The following is a 22,163-nucleotide window of genomic DNA, read 5'->3' on the forward strand; positions in this document are numbered from 1 at the left end:
TTTCTTAAAAAAGTAGACATTCTCTTCTACAACCACTGTGTGCTTATGATGCCTGACAGAATGAACAGTTCTTTGATATTATTTAATACCCCATCTATTGTATTGCTTTTGCAGTGAACTAAAGATTAGTACACATGAAAGTATAAAACACTGAAAGATACTCTCTCTTTATGGTTTTGGTGGGGCTTTTTAAAATAACAAGTTTGGGAAGATTTTATTTGAAAACTATATATAAATCATTTTACTTATACCTTATCACTTGTAAAAATGGAACTTTTTATGAGTTTAGAAAAAAATTCTATTCTCATAGTTTAAAATTCTCAAATGCCCTCTCTTATCTAATGTTTCCCCCAGTTTGTAAAATATAAGTAACCTCTCACTAAGTTGCAAGTCTTTCTTCTTCTAGTCTCAATCAGAAATTGATAGATTATTATCAGCATTCTTGGATAAAGTACTTAAAATATGTTTAATTTCTCTACCTCTTGACTGCTTTTGTGATTTGCTCTTGAAAGAGTAATTGAAATTTTGGAGATGGGTAGAGAACTGTTAATTTGCATTTTCAAGGGCAATTAAATGTCCTCTACTCTCCCAATCACCTAGATCCAACTCTTACCAAGGGAATTTTAGTACCCTTCATACTACTCTTCTGTTTAAATTCTGCATTTATCCTTTATTAGAAATCAAGCAAACAAGTTCTGCATGGGGATTCTAAGCATCCCATGTGATGGTTCTGCTGCTGGTCTATGAACCCCATTTGAAGTAGGATATCTAATCCATTCTCTTTTAACTTCCCATCCAATCTATCCTCTAGGTGTTTACTAGAGAGTGTTTTTAATATATTAATGCACTCTTACTTATTGCTTATTGTTTAATGGATAAACTGGTTAACATTTTTCGCCTATCTTGCTATCTTTTCGTATCATACCAGACTATTTTAATGATTCTCCTGTGCTCAAATACACCTCATTCCTTTGTGCATGTTGTTTGTAATACCATACATATAGATAGTAGGTGGTTAGAAAATATTTATTAAGTAATTTAATAGTGAGATCAGCCAGACCATGAACTCCTGAGCCTCTCTCCTTTGATATCTTTATCTAAAATCTGTGTTTATCTCTTTTGTTATATATCTATACTATGTCAGTGTTACTTTCTCTCTGAATGGTTCACTCTTATCTCTTGTATCTGTTCATCCTATCCCAAGTAAACACATTGCACATTTACTGTTACCACTTTATAAATCTTGTTCTGGGAGGTTGTAATCATAAATGAGACAAAATCCTGTCTCTCAGTATGAAAGTTTTACTATGTGTGTACTCCAAGCAGGTTAATCTTTGTCTAGATATAATTCTGATCGTTCTAATCATGTCACTTTTGTTTACAACCTTACTTTCACTATCTGCTGATATTGCTGATATACTTTCTTATCTTAGCATTTAGAGATTTTCATAATTTGGGTCTAAGTGTATTTTCAGTGTTATTTCCCCTTCCTTACTAAATGAAATAATTTTTAAAAATTTTACTTCTGACAGGAAGCCGGTTCTGTCCATCTCTGCCTATTGAAATCTTGATCCATATTATTATATACTGTAAATTAATATGGCCTTTTGTCAAGAAGTTTGGCAGTATGTATATTAAGACCTTTAAAATGTTTGACCTTTAAACTCAGTAACTCTACCTCTGGGAATCCAATTAAAGGAAATAATTGCAGAATATATCAAAGATTTATATAAATCCCCCACCCCCAAAATCAGAATAACAAAGGTGTACATTGCAGTTAGACCTTCACTTAATTTTTTCTTCCTTTCTGAGACAGTGGCTCCTAAAAGAGAAATTATCTTCCTTTTCATAATCTAAAACAGTTGTAAGATCTCTTCTAAATAGCAACAACAACAAAAAGACAAAAGACAAAAAAAAAAAAAAAAGATCTCTTCTAAAGTAGAGTCCACAAACTTCCATTGTTCTTCTGATGAGAAAATGACAGTTAATCAGATGACCTGAAAACCTTATTTTACTTCTTGTTTATGTAACTCTGTATTCTTTTTGACAGCATGATTCTGGAACAGAGTGTACTCCAGGAGAATCTAAGAATTTAGGACAAAAAGAAAATGGCAATTACATCATGTATGCAAGAGCAACATCTGGGGACAAACTTAACAACAATAAATTCTCACTCTGTAGTATTAGAAATATAAGTCAAGTTCTTGAGAAGAAGAGAAACAACTGTTTTGTTGGTATGTATATTTTCCCACCATTTTATTATGAACATATATTTTTTTTGCCTTTTTTTTTTAGGGCCGCACCTATGGTGTATGAAAATTCCCAGGCTAGGGATTGAATTAGAGCTACAGCTGCAGGCCTATGCCACAGCTGCAGCAACCTGGGATCTGAGCTGTGTCTGAGGCCTATACCACAGCTCATACCAACGCTGGATCCTTAACTCACTGAGGCTGGAATCTAACCAACATGCTCATAGATACTAGTCAGGTTCTTAACCTGCTGAGCCACAGTGGGAACTCCATGAATATTTTTGAACATTCAGAAAACTCAAAAGAATTATAAGCACTTATGTACCCACCACCTGTATGTTACGCTTTTTAGCACTTTAATGCATTTGCTTTGTCACATAGGTGTCAATCTATCCATCTCTGTATCCATTTTTTTTGCAATTTTTTGTGGTTTGTAGATATCGGTATACTTCACTTGTAATCAATTTAGCCTACATAAGTAGGGTTCAAGTTAAGTAGAGTTTTTTTTGTTTGTTTTTTACATATGTGATGAAATATGCAAATCTTCAGCCTGCCATTTGATGAGAAATGCATTTATCTGTGTAACCTAAGCACTGTCAAGATATTTCACATTTCTATCATTCCAGAAAGTTCTTTCATTTTCCTTCCCCATCAATCTCTGCCCCCCTAATCCCCAAGGAAACCACCATTCTGATTTATTTCTTCATAGATAAATTTTGCTTGTTTTAGTTCATGTAAATGGAATTATATAGTCTGTACCCTTTTGTGGAAAGCTGGTTTCACTCAGTAGTGTTTTGAGTTTCATTATTAGTATTTTATACCTTTTTTTTGTTGTTAATTAGAAGTGCATTCGTTGTATGACTATATCACAGTTTGCTCATCCACTCTCTTATTGATGAACACCTGGGCTTTTTAGGTTTTGGTTAACATGAATAAAGTTGCTATGAATTTTTTTTTCTTACTATGGTAAAATGTATAGGACTTAAAAATTTATATTCAAACTAATTTAAAATATACAGTGCAGTGGCATTAAGTACATTTACAGTGTTGTGCAACCATCATGGCTTTCCATTTTCAAACTTGTACAATCACTCCAAATAGAAATTCTTTAACGATTAAGCAATAACTCCTATTACCCTCTCTCCCTAGCCCCTGGTAAGCTCTAATCTATTTTGTGAATTCTAGGTACCTCATAAGTGAAATTGTACAGTATTTCTCCTTTTGTATCTGGTTTATGTCACTTAGTATAATATTTCCAAGGTTCATATAAGTTGTAGTATGTATCAGAATGTCATTGTTTTTATGGCTGCATAATATTCCATTATTTGGATATACCACATTTTGTTTATCCATTTATCTGTTATGTCTCTCTTGGGGCATTTACTATGTTCTAAATATTCTGCCTTTATTGTGGGTTTTTTGTTTATTTTTTTGGTGTCCTGTTTCACAAAATTTCGTTACTTGAGGGCAGCACTCTTAAGTAACTTAAAATTTAACTAAAGGTAAGTTAAATATTTGACAGAGAGAGAGAATTGAGGAAGGTTTTCCAGATAAACATGGCCTTTTATTTTTTTAGTTGCACTTTTTTTGAAGTATAATTGATATAACACCATGGCCTTTTGTTTTAAATTGAAGTTTATATAAGGGTAACTTAGTCACATGCAATTGTAATAAATAATAGACATTCCATGTACCCTTCACTCAGTTCCCCCCAGTGGTAACATCTTATGAAACTAGTAAAATATTACAGTGAGTATATTGACATTGATATAGTCCACAGATCTTATTCAGACTTCCCAGTTTTTTTTGTTCTCTTGTCTGTGTGTATGTTTAGTTGTATACAGTTTTATCATGTGTAGGTTTATCCATTACCAAAGTCATGGTAAGGAACAGTTCCATCACTACAAGTAACTTTCGGTGTTGTCCTTTTATATCCTTAGCCACCTTCTTCCTGTTGTCACTTCATCTGCCCAACTACACCATTCTTTATTTATAAAATCTTGTCACTTCAAAAGTGTTATATAAATGGAATCATACAATATGTAACCTTTGAGATTGGTTTTTTCACTGAGTATGATTCCTTGGTAAATAATCCAAATTCTTACCTGTGTCACTAATTTGTTTCTTTTTATTGCATGTAATATGCATGTACCACAGTTTGTTTAACCATTCATCTATTAAAGGATATCTAGGCTATTTTCAGTTTTGGCTATTTTAAATATTAGCACATAGACTTTTCATGTGAATATGTTTTCATTTCTATGGGATAGATGCCTCCAAATCCAACTGATGGATCGATATAGTAATTGTTTTTATTTATATGAAACTGCCAAACTGTTTACCAGATTGGCTGTACTATTTTATTTTATTTTTTTAATTTTTTTGTCTTTTTAGGGCTGCACTGGAGGCATATGGAGGTTCCCAGGCTAGGGGTCGAATCAGAGCTACAGCTGCTGGCCTACACCACAGCCATAGCAACAAGGGATCCAAACTGCCTCTGTGACCTACACCACAGCTCGCGGCAACACTGGATCCATAATCCACTGAGTGAGGCCAGGGATCGAACTTGTGTCTTCATGGGTGCTAGTCATATTTGTTTCCACTGAGCCACGATGGGAATTCCAGGCTATACTATCTTGTATTCTCAGCAGCAGTGTATGAGTGATCTAATTTCTTTGTATCCTTGTCAGCTTTTGGTATTTTAATTTTTTTATCCATTGTGATAGGTGTATAGTAATATCTCATTGTGGTTTTAATTTGTATTTTTCTGATGACCAGTGATGTTGAGTATCTTTTCATATGCTTTTTTGCCCTCTGTATGTCTTCCTTGGGGAAATGTCCATGTTTCTTGCCCACTGAGGTTTTTTTAAATTTTATTTTTTCTGTTGAGTTTTTAGAGTTCTTTAATCCTCTTCAGTCTGTTCCAGAGAAAAAGTAAATTTTGATGAGGTTCAAATTAACAATTTTTACTTTTATTGATTGACTTTTTCTTTTAAAGCCTTCTTTTTCTTTTATAAAGGCAGATTAAAATTACATTGATCATATTACTTTTGTTATTTTATTATCAGTAAACAGTTTTCACAGTGAACTTTCTGGTTGAAAATGATTTTAAAAATGAACATATTGATTTTAGCCATTATAGGAAGGACATTTTTTTTTTCTTTCTTTTTTTTTGTTTTGTTTTGTTTTGTTTTTTAGGGCCACACCTGCGGCAGTTTCTTAAATTAGTGAAATATGTACCTATTATAATTTTTGCATTTATACAGCACCTCTTCCTTGTGTTTAAGCTATTAGTTGATAGCTGACTTGAAGTAGTATTTTTATATGAAATAAAAATTAAGTAGTAAATATTTCATGAATGGTTTTCTTTTATCATTTTTCCATCTCTTAAATTATGTCATATAAAATGATTATTAATAGACTTTAGAATAATTATTATTAGTATATATGTGCAGTTTTAGAGAACAAAAGAGATGGTATAAAGTGAAAGTGAGGTATGAAGCTTCAGTTACCTCTAAAATTTCCTTTAATATTTGATGTGGTTAAGGATAAGAATGAACTCTGAATAAAAAGCTAGTCTTTCTAGAACATTTTTGCTTCAGGTGTGCCTTGTTTGGGGATCCTGCACCTGAGGTATGTTCCCTTCTATTCACTCAGTTCTCAGTTCTCAGTTTGGGATACAGCTATTTTCCACATTGATTTGGGTGTAGTAGAAAGTAAAGAGCATCAGATTTTAGGTCTAGGAGAACTAGGTTGAGTTGGTATTTTGTCCATACTGGGGCCTCTGGTTTCCATCAAGTCACAAACTTTCTGAAAGTTAGTTTTCTTTTCTCTAAAATGAAACATTTGATTCTTTTCATTTCTCTGCAGATGCTAATGTTTTGTGATTTTATGTTCTAAGAATAGCATTCCATTTTTTTCTTTTTTAAAAGTTTTATTGAAGTATTGTTGATTTATAATATTGTGATCTCCAGTTCCAACTTTATTATTATTATTATTATTATTATTATTTTTGGTCTTTTTGCCTTTCTAGGGCCGCTTCCCACGGCATATGGAGGTTCCCGGGCTAGGGGTCAAATCAGAGCTGTAGCTGATGGCCTACGCCAGAGCCACAGCAACGCAGGATCCGAGCCGCGTCTGCGACTTACACCACAGCTCACGGCAACGCCGGATCGTTAACCCACTGAGCAAGGGCAGGGATCGAAAATGCAACCTCATGGTTCCTAGTCTGATTTGTTAACCACTGCGCCACGACGGGAACTCCTTCCGTTCTAATTTTAAACTTCACTGACTAAAAGAATTTTTTTTTTTGGAGAGTTTATTTATTTATTTATTTATCTTACAAAATGAATTTATTACATTTATAGTTATATAATGATCATCACAACCTAATTTTATAGCCTTTCCATCCCAAACCCCCAGCGCTTTCCCCTACCCTCCCAACCTGTTTCCTTTGGAAACCATAAGTTTTTCAAAGTCTGTGAGTCAAATCAAAGAACTTTAAAAAAGAACCTTGGAGTTTCCATTGTGGCTCATTAGTAACAGACCTGACTAGTACCATGAGGACACGGGTCTGATCCCTAGCCTCGCTCAGTGGGTTAAGGATCTGGTGTTGCCGTGAGCTGTGGTGTAGGTCGCATACGTGGCTTGAATCCTGCGTTGCTGTGGCTGTGGCGTAAGCTGGCAGCTACTGCTCTGATTTGACCCCTAGCCTGGGAACTTTCATGTGCTGTGGGTATAGCCCTAAAGAGCAAGCAAGCAAAAAATGAATAAATAAGGCTTAAAGCTTTCTGGAATTATTCACTGTGTTTAGACCAGATAGTCTAACCCTAATGAACCAAGATTTAAGCCAATATTGTTAGACTCTAGAAATACAGAAGGTATAAGTTAGCTTATCTTAAGGAGCTTGGTCTAGCTGAGGATCAAAACTAATGTACATTAAAAAAAAATTACTTACTGACTAGGAGACAGTTAACCAAGTAGAATGTGGGAAACTCCATAGAACAAAATAAGCAATTTCTTTAACAAATAGTGTAAAAATAAAAAGAGAGGGCATAATCTATTCTATATTAAAAGACTTAAGATACCTGTCAACCAGAAGCAATCATGGGGTGAGGGGTTGCGGGAAGCTTGCTTGGAACTTGGTACACATAAACCAATTGTAAAGAGGTAGTTGAGAAAAATTAAACATGAATTGGCTATTAGATGCTATTAAGTGTACTGTTACTTTTTTATGTGTGATAATGATATTATGGCTAGACTTAAAAAAGAAAAATCTTATCTGTTAGATTCATTCTGGAATATTTTAAGAACAGATGAATATGTTAGATGGAGTTGTTTACGGCGTATTGTTGATAGTTGTTTAAGCTAAGTGATTGGTACATAGAAATTCATTGTACTTATCTTTTACTACTTCTATGTAGGTTCGAAATTTTCTAACAGAAAAGGTTTAATTTTTTTTACTGGTTGATGAAGCACTGACTTACTTTGTACTCACGTACTATACATAGTACAGTCATTGTTCAATAAAGCTCAGTGTCCATAGCCTAAGTAGAATGCTACCACTTTTGGAAGGGATCTCAGAAGGAACCATTAGGTCAAACTCCCTCACTGTACAGATAAAAAAAACTGCGGCCCCAAAAAGTGAAGTGACTTGCCTAAGGCTGCATTGCTAGTTGGTGACGGAAGTACTGTTAATATGAGATCTCTTCATTTCCAGATTCCTAATTTGTTTTAATTACCTTTTTCTTCAAAGTTTTCCTTTCTCCTTTTGTTATGAGTCTTTAAAGAGTTTTGGTTTTAAGTAAAACTAATGTTCCATACAATGCATACTTTGTTTTATTTTCTTCAGAATCTGGCCAGCCTATCTGTGGAAATGGAATGGTAGAGCAAGGTGAACAATGTGATTGTGGCTATAGTGACCAGTGTAAAGATGAGTGCTGCTATGATGCAAACCAGCCAGAGGGGAAAAAATGCAGGCTGAAACCTGAAAAGGAGTGCAGGTATCTTGCTAAACCCAGTAATGTTAATGTTCCTATGAAGTCACCTGAAGGCAGTTATGATATTTTAAAACTGAGATTAAGAGATGCATATGGTTTTGGAACTTTGTTTTTGTTTGTTGTTGTTTTGTTTTTCTGGAGTAGCATGTTTTAATGCAACTTTGTTGGCAGATTGAACTAATTGAAATTGAAATTTGTGTGAGTGGTTGTTAAAAAAGGACATGCAAAGGATGCTGAATAAAATTACGTATTATTTAGTTCCTAGCTTAAAAAATGTGGCTTTCATCCATATTTAGAATCTTAATTTTAAATATTTAGATAATGTGGATTCCATACTCTCTTATAACTTAGTGTCATATAGATATTTCACTTGTCAAATTATTTTGGTAGTGATAGGTATAAGCGCTAGAATATTGTTTGTGCAATACTTTTAAAATGGTTATTCTTGTATTCTAGTTTGATTTTAGTGCATGAATGTGAGAAAAAAATGATAAAACGAGTAATGTATATTTATGAAAAACAATGCTGTCTTGCCTAATATTTAATCCATTTTCCATTATAGCCTTCCACTAAAGGGAAATAGAATAAGAATTATGAATATAGTATGCCTTCATTATAAAAACAGGATACTTACTTTTTCTGTACTTATTAGAATATTGAAATTTAGTAGCATCTTATTTTAATTTTTGAAGTTCTACAACAGTAACATACTTACCATTTAAAAGATGAAATGTGTGATTTAAAAATTAAGACTGTGTCTGTGTTTAAGAAAAGGAAATTCTAGTAACTTTCTTTACTTTTACTTCCATGTTCCTTCTAGTCCAAGTCAAGGTCCCTGTTGCACAGCACAGTGTAAATTCAAATCCAAAACTGAGAAGTGTCGGGATGATTCAGACTGTGCAAAAGAAGGAATATGTAATGGCATCACAGCTCTCTGCCCAGCATCTGATCCTAAACCAAACTTTACAGACTGTAATAGGCATACGCAAGTATGCATTAATGGGGTAAGCATTTGATTTATATGTGTTCTTGTTTTTTTGGGTTTTATTCAGTTTCATAGAAATTACTTTTTTTTTTTTTTTTTTGGCCACCCTAGTGGCATGCAGAAATTCCTAGGTCAGGGATTGAACCCCAGCCACAGCAGTGACAACACCGGATCCTTTACCTGCTGAGCCACCAGTGAACTCTGAAACCTGCCTTTAGACTAATTGTTTGTTGACACCTAAAGCTGCACAGTTAAAGTAATTAATCTCAGCTTCAGTCTCAACATCCCTATCTACTTCCCCACAAAGCTGTGAATGTATTATGTGGCAGAAGTGCCTGGTGGCATTTGATTAGTTATTGACTTGTCTTTTGTCTTTCTGCTGCATGTGTTTGATATATTTCTAGAGAAAAATAATTATGTAACTAGACATGTACTGTTTTAAGTTTTATAAATCAATGTTTGAATAGCCTAAGTAGAAGAATTCTTGGTCATTTCCTATGATTTGAAGTCTTTAGAGATTTCTTGGCTAAATAATCACTTTTCTCTATATGAGGAAAATTTTATTTTTCTCTTCTTATAAAGGAGCCATAATAACCAACAAAAAGTTGATGCTCATCTAATCTCTTTCTTTGTTTTTATTTTGTTTAGAATTTTAATGTTTTTGTTTAGAATTTTAAGTTACTATTTCTTTAAAGATCTGATATTTGCACTTACTCTTCTTCAAATGTGTTTATAAGGTCAGTCCATTTCTTATGCTCATCTATGCTTTCCCCCTCTCACCACCCACCGCTTGTATTTCTGCTTAGTTATTTTTAGCTTTGGAGGCTTATATCTGTCTTATTACTGTGAACAAGAGGTTTGACCATATAGGGATTAAATAATTGGTCTTTTTCCCCCCCAGCAATGTGCAGGTTCTATCTGTGAGAAATATGGCTTGGAGGAGTGTACCTGTGCCAGTTCTGATGGCAAAGATGATAAGGAATTATGCCATGTCTGCTGTATGAAGAAGAGTAAGGCTTTTAAAATACAAGAGTATAACATCTGTTTTAAGAACCTAATTTTCTCTTAAATTTTAAGTGTTAAACTTTGAAAAATAGTTGGGACAAATTTCAAACTAAACTGATCCTCTTGAGAAATTTTTAAATGTAGCATAGCATTGTATTTCTAGTATTATGGTGCTTATAGTGTTTTTAAAATGATAAACTAGACAAAACCTGCCTGCATCATGGCAGTAATTACTATAAACACTGTTAGAAGGTTTTAAAGCCACTGTAGGGACTGAGTTGAGAGTTGCTGGTTATTTGTTTATATTATAATATTTAAGGTGAATTACCAGTGGTGTTATCCAGCCTAACTAATAAAAGTCTGTGTAATATGTCATGGTGATGATTTTAGGCAGTTTTTTCTTTTCGTCCCTCTCTCCCCAACTAGCTTAATAGAAATCTGATCTTCAAAATGATCATATCTTCTCTGTGGCGTTTCTTTTCCAGTGGAGCCATTAACTTGTGCCAGTACAGGGTCTGAGAAGTGGAAGAAGCACTTCCTTGGTCGAACCATCACCCTGCAACCTGGATCCCCATGCAATGATTTCAGAGGCTACTGTGATGTTTTCATGCGGTGCAGATTAGTAGATGCTGATGGTCCTCTAGCTAGGCTTAAAAAAGCAATTTTCAGTCCAGAGCTCTATGAAAACATAGCTGAATGGATCGTGGTAAGTAATAGTCTTTATTTATAAAGAAACCTTATCTTAAAATGATTTTATCGTAATTTTACTTGGTCATAGGTCACAATGTTATGAGACAATCACTTCTTTCCTATTTATGCTGGAATTATAATTGACCCTTGAACAACGTGAGTTTGAACTACATGGGTCAGTATATGTATGCTTATATACTTATGAGTATATACTTTTGAATAGTACACACTTCAGTAGTACCCAGTCTGTAGTTGGTTGACTCTGCAGATGCAGACAGAGCTGTGGACATAGACAACTATGGTTACGGTGGGCCAACTGTGAGGTATATGCAGATAAACTCTCTACATTGCTCGAGTCAACTGTACTTCATCTGAAGAGTAACTTTTAAAGTTCAAATGTCCCTGGGTAATACTTTCTTCTAAAGTGATACGAATCTCCACATGTGTATTTTTGGTTGGTAAATGATGGGAGTCATTCCTTCTTTTCTTTGCTCCCTGGTTCATGTCTGAATTGGTTACTTCCTCCTTTGGTTCTTGTGATTAGAGCATTGTCATAGAACTGTTTCTTGAAGTTCTTTTGGAAACCCCTGCATGCTTTTCATACTTCTCCCTTGTCTCAATATGACAGATAGCCAGATGTGGATTCTACCTTGCTGAATAGGAAAAATGAAAGTGGAATTGGTGATTTTTTGAAGTTTTTTTTGATGTTTCAATGTAATTTCTGGATTTTTGTCTTGTCTGTGATAGAAAATATTGAACAGAGTAGGGTCAGATACAGAACCTTTAGGCAGATTTATTAATGATATGGATGTTCATTCCACATAAATCAAATGAACTATATTATTTGAAAGCCCACATTTTTCTTAGTTGTACAAATATTGAATTACCTGAAATTTTTTAAATAAGATTGCTGAGAATGACCATCTTAAGTCGCTTGAATATTTGTTTCTAAGTGTTTACATTAAAATATCAGTAGTAAACATGCAAGTGATGTATTTGAGAATGTACTGTGCCTGAACTGAATGAGTTTGCTTTGAAAATTGACTTAGAATTCAGGTCCTCCCCCTCCCCCTTTCCAAACTATTTTTTCCTTTTTTTGGTGTATGTTCAGGACTGAGGGCGTCTTTAAAACACACATAAAAGTAGCCATCTGTTTGGGTTGTCAGCCCTGTTTTGGTACTATTGTAGTAAAAATTTACAATAAAACTTTTGAAATTATCTCTAGCATTAAAATGATGTTTAGGAGTTCTCTTGTGGCACAGCTTGGGTCCCTACTTTTGTTTGGGTTTAATCCCTGTCTAGGAAACTTCTGCATGTTGTGGGCATGGCCAAAAAAAAAAAAAAAAGGCTGTTTAGAAGTTCCTGTGAGGTGCAGCAGATTAAGAACTTGGCATTGCCACAGCTATGGCACAGGTGGCAACTGTGGCACAGGTTTGATCCCTGATCTGGGAACTTTTACGTGCCACGGGTGTGGCCAGAGGGAAAAAAAAAGACATTTATTATACATAGGAAGACTAATACTTTGCATGTTAGAACATGTGATTTTTAGATATGTAATGACTGTGTGGTGGGAGGGTTGTTGAAGCTGGATTTAGGAGACCTGGGTTTTAAAACCGATTTATTTGGCAGTTGATTAGATCGCCTTAAAATGTGGTGTGTTACTAATTTTTTTTTTGTCTTTTTGCTATTTCTTTGGGCCGCTCCTGCGGCATATGGAGGTTCCCAGGCTAGGGGTTGAATCGGAGCTGTAGCCACTGGCCTACGCCAGAGCCACAGCAACGCAGGATCCGAGCTGCGTCTGCAACCTACACCACAGCTCACGGCAACGGCGGATCGTTAACCCACTGAGCAAGGGCAGGGACCGAACCCTCAACCCCATGGTTCCTAGTCGGATTCGTTAACCACTGCGCCACGACGGGAACTCCTGTTACTAATTTTTATACTCCAGTGCCTGGTATCTAATGTATTCAGAAAATATCTGTTAAACTAAAGGTGCCTTCTGGCACTGTGGTAAAGTGGAAAGAGTATATAGGCTTAGAGTTATACAAGGGTTCAGATCATCCTTCTGACATTTGATAGTTCTGTGATTTCAAGTAGTTTACATTTCTTGGTCCTCTTACTTCCCCTTTTTCAGCTCAGATCCAGCACTCCTTTTCTTTTTTTCTGATTATCTCTAATAAGAAAAAGCTGAGATCTGGTATACCTGTCTACTTATACAGGACAGTGTGTGCAAAGGAAAAATCTGATAATGAGAATCTCAGAGTTATATTCTGCTGAGTTTATGTTGCCAGATACTTAGGGTTTTTAGGCAATAAGTCATTGTCTAAAACTCATTTTATTTAGAATTTCAAAACCTTATTTATTCCTCTTTTTATTTTTTTAATTCTTTTCTTCTCTTTTACCTAATATTCCTCTTTTATAAAAAATTAATCAAAAGGATGTTTTTAGTTAAAGTATTTTTAAAACCTTTTGTTCATATTTTAGATTTTGGTATTTTGTGAAATGCTTCTTACAATGTATTTAGGAATGTGAGGTCTTTTCTTGTGCTCTGGAACTGATTAATCGGGCACTTTTACGTTTATGCAGGTTTGCTTTAAGTGGTTGTAGAATGTTGTTATTTTATGTCACTGTGGGCATTCACAGGCCACCCTTTCGAATAGCATGGTCTATACTGCCTGAAAAGTACCACTAGGCTCTTGCTGCACTTGTGGGCATTAATCAGGTCAAACGGTTAAGATAATCAACAATCACTTCCTTATAAGATATTTGTCTCATTTGTGTTACTTGCAGAGTTCACTTGCCTAGCAAAGTTAAGTTTGTTGCATTAATAGCTGTGCTTTGGTCTTTCATCATGTATAAGGAAAATGTCCTTCTAGTTAGTAATGTAGCTTATTAGTTTGCTCCGGTAGCCTCATCTGCTACCTACACCACAGCTCATGGCAATGCCAGATTCCCCCCACACTGAGCGAGGCCTGGGATCAAACTGCATCCTTATGGGTACTAATCAGATTCGTTTCCATTGTGCCATGATGAGAACTCCTAGAAAACCATCTTTGACTGTGATTTTTTTTTCAAATTTGTATTCTTCCCATACTTTAAAATAATTGCCCATTAGTTTCCGGCTTTTTCTTTTCAATTTGTTCAGATCTTTTAGGAGTTTGTCTTTTTATTATTATTTTGAAAGGAATCAACTGTGTTTCTCATTTTTGAATTAATTTATTCTCTCTTTTGGTGTAATTTTATGAGCCAAAGTATTAAGTATCTGGTATTTAATTAAGAATTGATTACATATCAACAATTAATTGACTATTAATACTTAAGTATTAAGTATTAATCTTTTCATAAATACTTTCCTTTATAAAAGATTTAGAGCAGTGTTTTCTAAGTGTTTCACAGAACCCTGGATCCATGGGTTTGTTGGTCAGATGAATCTGGAAAATGTTGTATACTATAGTCCCTTCTTGGAGATTTGTGATAATATTGTGAGAAGTCCTGTGATAAAAAAAAATCTTTTAAACTTTGTTTTCGAACCTTAACTTAGTCATGTTGTACATGAGAATCACCTAAAGGCTTAGGCCAATTAAATCAGAATCTCTTGAGATGAGATATAAGTGTTTGGGTCATTTCAGAGCTCCCAACTCTCAATCCTAATGAGCAGCTGGGATTGAAAACCAACCATTCTTGTAGAACAGGGATTGGCAAACTATGGCCCACAAGCCAAATCCAGCCCACTGCCTATTTTTGTATGGTTCACAAGCTAAGAATGATTTCATATTTCTAAGTCGTTATAAGAAATAATATTTTTGAAAGTTATATGAAATTCAGATTTCATTGCCCATAATAAATAATGATTTATCGCAACATGGCCACACCTGTTCAGTTTCATATTGTCTGTGGCTGCTTTTGCACTTTGAGTAGTTGCAGCAGACTGTATGTAGTTGCCCACAAAGCCTAAAACATTTATCTGGCTTTTTGTAGGAAATGTTTGCCAACTCCTCTTCTAGAGCAGTGAATCTCAAAGTGTAATCCCCTGACCAGCAGCATCAGCATCACCTGGGCACTTGATAAAAATGCAGATGATCAGGTTCCACCAGGACCCACCCGGTCAGTAGGTGACGGTGCATGCTAAAGTTTAGGAACCATTTTTACACTCTCTGCAATGTAATGACTTTTTTAAGACTTGTTAACAGAAATATTCCACTTTGTCATCCTGCTGTCTTGAAAATGGAAGGTGGTTGTGGAACTCTAGAGTCTCTTGTTGCCTAGTAGAATAGATGACATAGATGTCACTGACAAAACCTTAACAACAAAGGTGCAGTATTGTCACAGGGCTTAGCATATGGTAAGGAGTCAGTATGCCTTTGCCAGATGAGTGAAGCAGATTTCTTAAACATCATAATTTATATGGAAAAGAAAAAAAAAACCAGATATTATCCTAACTTTGAAGTGATAATGTTTTCAGATATCTCTCAGTGGTATTTCATCCTGTTTGCCCAGGCTGAGTTTAAAGTAGCAAGATTGCTTTGTGTTTGGCAGATTGGTGTGAGGGCTGGAACATGGAGTGTTGAAGGATAGAAGAACATTCAGTCAAAGTCCCGAGAGTGGTGTCTTCTGATGGAGAGGAGGGAAGCTTTCTGCCCTTGCAGTATAATGCAAGGAACTTTGGGCCCACATGGTCGTGAGACCCAGAGGAAGTTTAGAGTACATTTGCTGAGAGTGAGAGTTGTGAACACTGGAACATTTGCTGAAAGAATTGACTTTTTCTGGAGATCTTTAAAATCAATAAAGGTTATCTTAGTTCTGAAGAGGCTTGAGTGCCCCTTTCACCTCACTGTTTTGGATGAAACCTGTTTAATCACCTTGTTATCTTATAGGTCCTTTTTGTTTATTTAGTTGTTTTTTTTTTTTAAGGGCCACTCCTGTGGCATATGTAGGTTCCCAGGCTAGGGGTCAAATCGGAGCTGCAGCTGCTGGTCTACACCATAGCTACAGCAACACCGGATCCAAGCTGAGTCTGCGACCTATACCACACTCACGGTAGTGCCGGATCCTTAACCCACTGAGTGAGGCCAGGAATCAGACCTCTATCCTCATGGATGCTTGTCTGGTTCATAACCCACTGAGCCACAATAGGAACTTCTGTTTATTTAGATTTTTAAATTAAAAATTATTATCATTAGAACATAATAAATTACAGTGGTAAATTTTGACGTTTAATTTTGTTTATTCATTTTTTTCTACTTTTTGTTCTTTTGGCCATGTAAGTGGATGTATTGAATGAACATCATCTGTTTTTCATGTAGAATTATTTTCTCAGATTTGATTTAGAACTTGTTAACTTCTAAGCTGTTATTTAAACTTTTGAATGTCTTTTTTTTTTTGGTCTCTTAAATTTCACTTAATATCCTTGTATCTGAAAGACAAGAGCTTGGCTCATAATGTACACTCATTAAATGTTTGTTGAGAGTCTATTTCAGACTCTAACAAGTGGACAAATTGTGATCTCTTTTTTGAGTTGAAACATGTATTTTGCTTGTAGCATGGTTGGTGTTCTTTCCCAGACTTTATAGTACCTATAAATAAAAGAATGTTTGATTTTAGCACCTAACACTCTGATAATTCTCTTTTTAAGAGAGAATTTAAAAAATTCTCTCTTCCAGAGGTGACTGTATTTAGTAATACTCTCAAATGCACTATTGTTTTATTTAGTTTTCTCTTGCTGTCTTCTATCCTCTGTGATATTCTGTTTTCCCAGACACAAAACTCTTGAAACACTATTCCCATTGTCACTAAAACATCTCAAACTTTGGGCTTTTGAGGCATATAGTTACTGGAAGATTTTGGAGGAGGACCAATCACTGCTAAATGAGACTGGAAATTCTCAAGCATTTATAATTTTCATTAATATCTCTCTCTCTCTTTTTTTTTTTTTTTTTTGCCATTTCTTGGACCACTCCCGTGGCATATGGAGGTTCCCAGGCTAGGGGTCTAATCAGAGCTGTAGCCAACAGCCTATGCCACAGCAATGCGGGATCCGAGCCACCTCTACAACCTACACCACAGCTCACGGCAACGCCGGATCCTTAACCCACTGAGCAAGGCCAGGGATCGAACCCACAACCTCATGGTTCCTAGTCGAATTCATTAACCACTGAGCCACAATGGGAATTCCTATAATTTTCATTAATGTTTCTTGATCTCAAGTGAAACTTGGTCCTTTTGATCTTTGTTTTCTATAAAGTTAGAACTACCGTTAAATCCAGGCTTCCTCTCTTGAGTCGGCTTCTCGTGTAGCCATCCTATTTATATCTCTACTGAAGACTATGTAGGTGCTGAAAACTGGTATTAGAAGAGGTATCAAAACCACGATTTTTTTAATGTCCTCTGTCTATGAGCCTTTTTCATTATTTGTACCCGTGGGGAATCTAGGCATATTAAATGAGCTGATAGAAGTGTTCTGAAAGATCAGTATTTGGAGTAATGATTCATGTAATAACTAGTCCACTAGGTGCTTTTTGTAGGTTCGGTACTCTGTTTGCAGCATATAAATTAAAAAACCTCACTGTCCAGTTTGGGATAGAGAAAGTAAGAACAAAGAAACATATTTTTAGTTCTGCATGGTGTTTGCACAGGAAGTAGGAGAACCCATTTGGGGAAGACATCTTTAAAGAGGTGATGCCAAAGCAAAGTTCTTAAGGACTAGTAGAAATAGAGGGTACAGATGGATGTTTTATGAAGCGGCAGCACCTGAAAAAGTCACAGAATGGTGAATTATTTTAAATAAAATGTTTTTCCACTTTTTTCCTTTTGAAAAGTATTAGTATCCTTTTTTTTTTAATTGACAAAATAATACATGGAAAAGTGAGCCTTCTTTTTACCCTAGAGCCCAATCTTCTCAGGATGAGTTTCTTAGATGTTCTTCAGAAACTGTCTAATTTTCACAAGAAAAACTTTTCAAAAACAAGTGGAATCATATTTATACTATGCTGCAATTCGTTGTGAGCTCAATTTTTTTTTTTCTCCCACTTAATGATTTATCTTGGAGATCTTTGGTGGGAAGTGTTTGAAGAAGGGTTTTACGTAGAGGGGTGATGTCCCATATTTTAATTAGCTGTAATACTGATGACCATGTGGAAGACAGTTTTCAGTAGAGAAGACTGGAAGGAATTGAATGTGTTAGAGAATATAGGGAGCACCAGGAAGAGTTGCGTCTCCTGTAACAAAACTAGCCATCAGCCTGAAGGTAATAGGAAGACCCTTGACCTTTTATTCTTATGGACTGGATCACATTAGAGGTGATACTGCCTTTCCAGAGGGTATTTGGAGATATACAGTATTGTCAGAATAACCAAAGGGGCCTCTTGGAATTTGAGGGATGAGGGCCATGTGTGCTAAGCTTCCTGCATTGCTCGGAATGGTCCTGTACCACAGTGCCAGCATGTCTCCCCTGAGTAAGAAGCATTTATCTGTATCCTGTCGTGGGCATGCTAGTTTAAAATGCACAAGCCTGTGCCCTCCACCAGAACACTGAGTTGTCATTTCTAGGGTTTGGCCTGACCATCTGAGTTTAATAAGCATACTAAATAATTCTCAAATGTACTCAGAGATGGGATAATTCCTTCACCATGTAAGTGTTGATCATTTGAGCAGCTCTTCCAGTCGTAGGACTCTCTCTTTCTGCAACCAGATGTTAATGCTCCCCACCCCACCCCCAGGCTCTTCAGCAGGGGGAGGACAAAGAACTGAAGAGCTAGTGTTGAATGGTGTCTCTGGGTATAGTCTCCCATACATGTGTTATGTGTGAGTATAAAATAGGGGTTGACATACTGTGTGTGGCCCATGTGTCAGATCCCTTCTGCTCCCTGTTTTTGTAAATAATGTGTTACTGGAACACAGCCACGCTCACCTGTTTGTGTTTTATCTATGGCTGCTTTTGTACTACAGTGGTGGAAATTAATAGTTTTGGTTGGGAACACATGGCCCACAAAGGCTAAAATATTTATTATTTGGCCCTTTATAGAAAAGATTTGCTGGAGTTCCGTCCTGGCTTAGCGGAAACAAATCTGACTAGGAGCCATAAGGTGAAGGTCTGATCCCTGGGCTCACTCAATGGGTTAAGGATCTGGCGTTGCCATGAACTGTGGTGTAGGTTGCAGATGTGGCTTGGATCTGATATTGCTGTAGCTGTGGTGTGGGCTGGCAGCTATAGCTCCGATTGGACCCCTAGCCTGGGAACAAGTGTGGCCCTAAAAAGCAAAAACGAAAAGATATGCTGACTATCAGTAGAGACCAGCAGTTGTCACTCTCAGCTGCATAATGGAATCATGTAGGCAGCTTTAACAAAATTGCTGATGTCAGGACCCTACTACCCCCATGCTATTGGAGTCTGGGATTTAATCTGGGTATCTGAGTTTGAAAGGTTTCTAGGTGGTGCTAATGTGTAGACAAGGTTGAGAGTCACTGATATGGAGCAGGAAGAGTACTTATAGCTGTACAAGCTGGTGATTTTGGTTCTTAATGTCTTTTACAAGGTCAGAGTGTCAGAGATCCAGACAAGAAAGGTAGAAGAAGGCCTTATTTCATTAAATGTGATATTTAAAAGGTTCTGGATGTTTGCAACAGGACAAAAGCTGTGCATCTAGTTCTGCATGTGACAGTAGGCAGAAATGAAAAGAGCAGTCAGATAGCTCTTGAATTGACAGACTGAGGGCAGGACTTATACCCTGCCTTTTGAAAAATGGTAGTTCCATTATTTGAGGGTGAATAGAACAGAAAAAAACAACAGGAGCCTATGGAAAATTTATATAACAAGGGAAAGGAAGTAGCATCCTGAAGACTCACAGGGAGCAGCAGTGCTCTGAAGATTATATTCTGTGGAAACAAGAAAATTTTAGAAGACTATCTGGTAATCTTAGTAGGATACAGGAAGTGCCTTCTGAAAAGTAGAAGCTAATTTTTCAGTAGTAGGGCTAAGTTGCATTACCCCTTAACCTCTCTCCATTAGCATTTCTCTCCTAAAGCTGTTAGGTGAGCCCAAGCAAGGCAAGGCACCTGTGCCTGGTAAGGGGAGCCATCCTGGCACGGGGCAGGTGCCTGTGTACCCTGCGGTGGGGTGACTGGCTTGGGATGTCAGAGTATGAGTATGGTAAGGAGGATGTCTGCCTAAGAGGGACAGTTCTAAAAGGAACCATGGCTCCTTGGAGGAATGGCTGGGGCAGGGAAAGAACAAGGTGAATCTGTAACTCCTTATGCCAGCTAATTGCTCAAAGAATGGTGGGGACGTGCCCAAGAGACACAGTAATGATAGTAATGGATTATAGCTCATTGTGGAGAATAGGAAACCATGAGGGAATAAATGAGAGAATTGAAAATTTGACGAAGAATAGGATATTTACATAGTTCTAAATTATGTCCCTACAAAATAATCATTAACTACAAAAAAAGAGGAGTATCTTTTTGGTTAAGTTTAGCAGATAAACCTTGATCAGGTGATCAAGCTAACATTCTCAGTAATGAGCTCAAAATCATGTGTCACCTGGTGGGAACATCACTTCTGAGATAATTCTTACCAAAGATGTAGGACTTAAATATAATAATAAAGGAACATCTGAGAAACCCAAATTAAGGGACATTCCAGTGCAAAATAACTGACCTGTAATCTTTGAAAATGTCAAGGTTATGTAAGCTAAGGAAAGACTATGGAACTTTTCCAGATTGCAGGAGACTAAAGAAACACACAGCTGCTAAATGCAACACAGATTTCTGAATTCGATGATATTGGAACAAATGTCAAAACTTGAATGAGGAGGTCTGAGGATTAAATGTATAGATGCCAACTTCCTGATTTTGATGATTGTGTTGTGATTATCTAGGAAAACACCCTTAAGTTGTAGAAACTATTTTCTGAAATGTTCAAGTGTCACAGGACATCATAGTAAGAACTCACTTTCAGATGGCTACAGATTTTAACAACTTCTTTGTACTTAACTATATTTGCACTTTTTCTGTAAGTTTGGAATTCTTTAAAATTAAACAAATTTTCATGTATGTGCATGTTGAGAGGCTTTATGCACACATGGAAAAAGTGATTTGTGCTATTTTGCCACAAAATTTATTTTTATTTTAGCTTGTTTCTTTCATTATTTTGTCACTACTAGATAAAGAAAATAGTGTAGAAGTAGTAGCCTCTTTTTTTAAGGCCCCAGGTCAGAGAAACTCTTAAATAGGAATTTTACTGGCAATAATTAGCAATATAAATATACATATGTTACATATGTAACTATATACATATATATATACACACACACATTTATGTATATATGTAATATAACTATATTATAACAATCTGTGTAAGCCAATATGAAGGTTTGTAGTTTTCTAGTTGTTACTATTTTGTATAATGTTTACTAGGAAATGCTCTCAAAATTTGAATATTTTGAGTTGCAAAATAGACTTATAATTTATTAAGAATTGCAATAGTATTTTTTCTATAAATAAGGTTATGCCAATAATTTTTGAAATTTTTTGTTTGGCTGATTTGTTCAATATGATTTAAGTTGGAAGTAAAATTTTTAGTATTTCTTGGGTAAACTTGCTTGCTTCTGGAATGTGTTTATTCTTCTTTTCATGTTAAAGAAGACAGTTAACCTTTAAATAAATGAATATATAATAGATATTTTGTGTGTGTGTGTGTATATATATAATGAAAACTAAGATATACTGTATAAAAATAAATTAATAACACTAGCCTGGGTCTCAACTTATGAAAAGGAGAGAGAAATAGGGAAGATGGACCTCAAAAAATATAGGCTTTCAGTCTTAACTTTGATAATTAGAAAAAAAAATATAGGTTTATTTTGAAACTCTAGTACTAGAATTTAAAGCAAGTTATATACCGTCTAAATCACCAGAGAATATAAAAAGCAAAGTCTATAAGAGTAACAGGGAAAAGAAGGAAGTATTTAAATCAGAAGATATTTAATAACATGGGAAAATACAATATAAATTATATGCAGGATAACCCCACTTTTGCCTGTGTGTTTTTGTGTATATGAAGGACATAGTTATATAGAGAATAATGGAAATAAGATTGCGTTCTTCTAGGAGGTGAAATCATGGGTGATTTTTGTTTTCTCCTTTGTACTTTTTTATATTTAAAGAAATTAGTATATATATGTGCTTTTGTATGATATCTATACAATTCCCAACCAATAAAAAATAAATGTTCTTTAAAAT

The 22,163-nt window shown here is 35.6% G+C and overlaps 1 protein-coding gene across 1 annotated transcript in view; it reads left to right on the forward strand.

Annotated features, from left to right (window-relative positions):
* The window catches only part of ADAM10 (ADAM metallopeptidase domain 10), a 120,950-nt gene that overhangs the window by 93,675 nt on the left and 5,112 nt on the right, over window positions 1–22,163 (forward strand). Inside the window, exons 10-14 of the mRNA XM_047766251.1 lie at window positions 2,051–2,234; window positions 8,101–8,251; window positions 9,069–9,252; window positions 10,135–10,243; window positions 10,724–10,944. Of these exons, the coding sequence (XP_047622207.1) occupies window positions 2,051–2,234; window positions 8,101–8,251; window positions 9,069–9,252; window positions 10,135–10,243; window positions 10,724–10,944 (849 nt within the window). The remainder of the gene's footprint in view (window positions 1–2,050; window positions 2,235–8,100; window positions 8,252–9,068; window positions 9,253–10,134; window positions 10,244–10,723; window positions 10,945–22,163) is intronic.

The sequence above is a fragment of the Phacochoerus africanus genome, chromosome 2, assembly GCF_016906955.1.
Source record: "Phacochoerus africanus isolate WHEZ1 chromosome 2, ROS_Pafr_v1, whole genome shotgun sequence".
NCBI classification, from domain to species: domain Eukaryota; kingdom Metazoa; phylum Chordata; class Mammalia; order Artiodactyla; family Suidae; genus Phacochoerus; species Phacochoerus africanus.